Source organism: Charadrius vociferus, unplaced genomic scaffold, assembly GCF_000708025.1.
Source record: "Charadrius vociferus isolate BGI_N301 unplaced genomic scaffold, ASM70802v2 scaffold14, whole genome shotgun sequence".
Lineage (NCBI taxonomy): Eukaryota > Metazoa > Chordata > Aves > Charadriiformes > Charadriidae > Charadrius > Charadrius vociferus.
In genome coordinates, this window is record NW_009648876.1 from 2,477,880 (window position 1) to 2,483,186 (window position 5,307).

Consider the following 5,307-nt stretch of genomic DNA (forward strand, 5'->3'; position numbering starts at 1 on the left):
CCACCTCACTGGTGTGCGACAGCGGCGCGTGGCTGGTCAAGGCGGGCTTTGCCGGAGACGATGCCCCCAGGGCCGTTTTCCCGTCCATCGTCGGCCGCCCGAGACACCAGGTAAATACGGGGGGCAGGACCGAGCTTTCCCCCCTCTCTCCAAAATGCACCTCTGGTCGCCCCTTGCCTCCTTAGTTCTTCTGTCCTGTCCCCAATACCCTGCCCTTCCCCCTGCTCCCTTCTTGTGGTGGTACAAGACACACCTTCCCAGTTCCCTCCAGTGCTTCCCGCAGCTCCCCTCTTTGGCTGTCCCTTATCTCCGTGCTGTCACTGTCTCCCTTTCCTTCAGCTATTTCTAATTCACCAGCTTTTGTCTTGACTCCTTCCCTGTTCTCTCCCTTAATGAGCCCAAACCCCGCTTCCTACCAAGCTGTTGCCCACTCCACCCCCCAGGCCAGACCTGCTGCTGGTGCTAGTTCAAAGACAGCTCCATTGGCTGAATTTGCATACATACAGTTTGTTTAAGGCCCTTCCCACCCATCTTGTCCAATGATTCGCATATAAAACACCTTTCAGTTTCCTCTACTTCTTTTGACCGTCTCTGATCTTAATTGAATCTGCTGTTAATTTCAGTTGTTAGAGAGGCCCAGCTAAGAAGCGAAGTTACTGACCAAAATTGGTTCTGTTTTACCTCAAACCAGGACACCTTCTTACCGCTCTCTAAGCCTCCTTTTCTCCATTCCCATGTCATTCTCCTTCTCTTTTGTCAGTTAAATCAGCACACAGAAAATACTTTTTCTCCTACGATTCCTTAGTAAAAAGTTTGTAAGGCTATTTTTTTTCAAACTAAAACGTTTGGAATTTGTATATTTTTATTGTGAACACATTACTGATGAGGCTCCATAGCATTAGTCAGTATCTTCCTTCACTAGAAGGTTTATTTCTCTCATATCTTCTTGTTTATAAACTCTGTTTATATGTCTCTCTGTATCTTTTCCCGCTCATGATATTGTGCAGTTTACTTTCAATAAGACTGGACCAGAAAGAACTAATTGAAAATAAAAGGTGCATTAAAAAAAGGGGGGGGGTGGGATTCCTTTCATCTGACTAAAGGAAAAAGGATTTTATGAGAAAACTTCAAGTTCTGTTGACTTAATATTTCAAGAATGCTAATTTATTTTCCTAAAGAACCTGTTAGTGGCGTGACTTTTCTTGAAAATAGCATAATTGTCTGTGGTGTAATTGTTTGGGCTCTGTGATGTCTTCCTCAAATAATGCTTTTCTGTATTTTGTTCTCTTAGGGTGTTATGGTTGGTATGGGTCAAAAAGATTCCTATGTGGGTGATGAAGCTCAGAGCAAAAGAGGTATCCTTACTTTGAAATATCCCATTGAACATGGCATCATCACCAACTGGGATGATATGGAAAAGATCTGGCACCACACTTTCTACAATGAGCTCCGTGTGGCCCCTGAGGAACACCCTACCTTGCTCACGGAAGCCCCCTTGAACCCTAAAGCTAATCGTGAAAAGATGACCCAGATAATGTTTGAGACCTTCAACGTACCTGCTATGTATGTGGCGATCCAGGCTGTCCTGTCCCTGTACGCCTCTGGTCGTACAACAGGTAATGTGAAAAAAGAAACACTATTTATCAGGAACCCTCCTTCCTTCTCACTCCAAAGAGGAAAAAAGCCCCATAGCTGATTGAAATCTATAGAAAACTAGGTATTTTTCGTTTATACGATTGATGATAACAGTAGCAGAAAAGCCAGTACAAAACAGTCTGTGGAAAGAGCACTGTGGACCAGTCCGCATTGCTTTCAGAGGGGCCCTGCGGAACTGACTCTCCTGCCGCTTGTCATGACGCAAACGAGGAGATATTTCCGTGAAGACACTGCAGTTACACAATTATTTCACCAGTTTAAGGGCTTAAACTGGGCCCAAAAGATGGCCATTATTGGATCAGGACAATCACTATTGCAAATATACTTATTGCTCAGTGTAGTAGCAGTGGAAGGCTGTTCATATGGATTAACTTAAAATATGTACGGGACAACACATTTTATAAGAAAGTTCACGCCAAAGAGGATTGTCCAGGGAGGCAGAGATGGCACGGGCAAGATCTTCATGGCTAAAATAGAATAATGCTACTTTATACTACCTGAAAAATCCTATATTTTGTTGTGTTTGTTGCTGCTTACTGTGCTCAAGGGCTCCAAGCATTTGCTAGGTGATTCCAACCGCTCTCTGACATTTCTTTCTCAGGTATTGTTCTTGACTCTGGCGATGGCGTCACCCACAATGTACCTATTTATGAAGGTTATGCTTTGCCTCATGCTATCATGCGTCTGGATCTGGCTGGCAGGGATCTGACTGACTACCTCATGAAGATCCTCACGGAGCGTGGCTATTCCTTTGTGACAACAGGTCAGTCCTACACCTTTGCCCTCCTGTGAAAATCCTCGTGTCTCTCTTGGCCCGCCTTCTTCCTCCAATATTTTGGTTATCCAAACCTTGATTTGATTCCCCTATATCTGCAGCTGAACGTGAGATTGTTCGTGATATCAAAGAGAAATTGTGCTATGTTGCACTGGACTTTGAGAATGAAATGGCCACTGCTGCCTCTTCCTCCTCTCTGGAAAAGAGCTATGAACTGCCCGATGGTCAAGTGATCACAATCGGTAACGAACGTTTCCGCTGCCCTGAAACCTTATTCCAACCATCCTTTATTGGTAAGTGTTCCCAGGAAATTCTCCTTTCAGTAGGAGGTATGAATGAAACAGAAGATGTAGGTGTCCCATTCCCCTTCCTGCTTGTCTAAATTTGGCATGAAATCAAACAGAAATAATGAATTAGATGATCTGGTCCCTGTAAACTCTGCTTGATGTGAGCTCAGCTGGTAATTAGCTGAGATCTGGGGTCTTCTTGAAAGTTTTAGACCAGATTTTAGGGGGTCACTTTTTTTTTTAATTTTGGTGATAAAATGTAGTTAGAATATCATCATGTCGTGACAGAAAAAATAGCTTCCAGTGCCGTATTTGTAAAGCTTACGCCTAAACCAGTACCCTACTGCAAGAGCTAAAGTGCCTGGGAGGGGAAAAAAAATGAAATGAAGGTTCGTGTATATTTATATGCACTGTAATTAAACATTGGCATGGTCGAGATGGTGAGCTTTGCTGTTTGTGAGTGCAGCTGATGCATATAGCAAATGCTTATGCTCTCCTGGGCAGTAAGTGCAGTTGTTCATCAGCTGACATCTCACTGTGGATCCGGTGTCAGCCCTTTCAGGAAGCACCTGTCAAAATTAATAATTTGGAATGCAACCTACAAACACTTGCTTCTTGTTTCTTTTTGCTCACCACCAAGTACTGATATCTTGGTTCGTATCTTGGTTATGTCCTGCCTTGATGTTTATAAATGGTATAGACTATATTTGAGTAGGCTGAAAAAGAAAGGAAGTTACTGTTTTCTTCTTTAGTTCTACTTCAGCTGCTTTTGTTGTCTTTATTGCTGCCTTTTCTATATTCAACTAACGCTTTTTGTGAGACTCTGACATAACTTGATATTCATGTTTCCTATTCTGTATAACTTTCTCCCATTGCTGTATACTAAATGAATTTATCTCGTGTGGCCACCTCTTGTCTCACTGCATATTTTGAGTATCTTTCCTTTGCACATGCATTATGATTCATATCCTTTTTAACAAATAATTTTTGTTTTCTTAGCTAGTTCTGTAATTCTTTTTTATACATTTTTCTATAAAATTTAATAATCAGTAAGTAATTTTACAATAACAATATCATAACAGTTCATATTAATGATGAGGAAAAAGGCCATGAATTCTCTTCATGAAGACCTCTTACATAATTTACTGATCTACTACCATCTTCTTTCTTCTCAAGGTATGGAGTCTGCTGGCATTCACGAAACTACCTACAACAGTATCATGAAGTGTGATATTGATATTCGTAAGGACCTGTATGCTAACAACGTCCTCTCGGGTGGAACGACAATGTACCCTGGCATTGCTGATCGCATGCAGAAGGAAATCACTGCACTTGCTCCTAGCACTATGAAGATCAAGGTGATTAATTTGGCTCTGTACTATAAAGTGTGGGTAAGGATGGGGAAAATGTCCACATCATTAAGTTGGGGTATAGGAACAACTCAACAGTGAGATCAACAGCTGATGGATAAGTGAGAAGAAATTCCATTTAATCAGCATAATTATATTGATTTGAAGGGAGTGTTAGAAAAGTATGGTTAGAGATTTTCTTAGGGAATATTACATGTATTGAACCAGCTGCTGAAGATCAATACTGTGATTATAGAAAAGTTGTTCATTTACTTAAGGAAATAGCTAGTGGTTTGTTACATTGGTGATGTGTGGTGGTTGTTCAGAAATGTAACTGTTAAATGAGGACTTTGTTGCCTGTCTTTATCCTAGATCATTGCCCCACCTGAGCGCAAGTACTCTGTCTGGATTGGTGGCTCCATTCTAGCATCTCTGTCCACCTTCCAGCAAATGTGGATCAGTAAACAGGAGTATGATGAAGCTGGTCCATCCATTGTCCACCGCAAGTGCTTCTAAGCACTTTTCCCTCAATTTACTTCCCACTCAGGATGACGACAATATGCTTCTTGGAGTCTTCTGGCAACCCTTCCTGAACTCTTCAGTCATTGTACAGTTTGTTTACACACCCGTGCAATTTATTTGTGCTTCTAATATTTATTGCTTTATAAATAAACAAGATCTGGGACTTGCAACCTACAAATGACTGTCTTTTTTTTATTTATTATTATAAGTATTCTTTAGTTAAGAAAATGAGACTAAACACCCTGGGATGTGGAAACTCCCATTGAACCTATCAATGCCTTCACTGCATGCATGTCCTTCTAACTGATGTAGGCATGTTAGGTCGTGGTTTTCTGTTAGTAAGAATTTATACTTTATGGTTTTCGTTTTGAAACTTGAAACAAAAGCATCATCATATACCAAGGCTTACAAAGAGCGAGCCTTGAGGGTAGAGTCAGTAAGTGGAACAAGTGGAAGGAAACGTCTCATAAGTCACTCACTGGGTTTAGAAATGTTTCTTCTGTTGCATTCATTATAACCCAAGTATTTTAATATTAATTTACTGAAAGCCAAAGGTTCTGTAAAAGTATTATGTTAATACATTTAGAATGTGATTTATAACTAACTCAATCCTAAAGAGTCATACAATTGTTTTCTGTGGGCTATAAACATTTATGGCAAAGCATTAATTCAAACTGACAGTTTACTCATCTTCCCTCACCTCTTCAAAGCCGGAGAT

At 40.9% G+C, this 5,307-nt stretch overlaps 1 protein-coding gene across 2 annotated transcripts in view; it reads left to right on the top strand.

Annotated features, from left to right (window-relative positions):
- ACTC1 (actin, alpha, cardiac muscle 1) overlaps positions 1–4,767 on the top strand; it is a 6,940-nt gene extending 2,173 nt beyond the window's left edge. The window contains exons 2-7 of one of the 2 annotated variants that reach the window (XM_009886926.1): positions 42–110; positions 1,292–1,616; positions 2,258–2,419; positions 2,533–2,724; positions 3,895–4,076; positions 4,440–4,767. In XM_009886926.1, coding sequence (XP_009885228.1) covers positions 1,298–1,616; positions 2,258–2,419; positions 2,533–2,724; positions 3,895–4,076; positions 4,440–4,583 — 999 coding nt within the window. In that variant the 5' untranslated portion in view covers positions 42–110; positions 1,292–1,297 and the 3' untranslated portion in view covers positions 4,584–4,767. Of the gene's footprint in view, positions 111–1,291; positions 1,617–2,257; positions 2,420–2,532; positions 2,725–3,894; positions 4,077–4,439 lie in introns of both variants that reach the window. The other variant, XM_009886925.1, reaches the window with a different exon arrangement.
- The last annotated feature ends 540 nt before the right edge of the window (positions 4,768–5,307 follow it).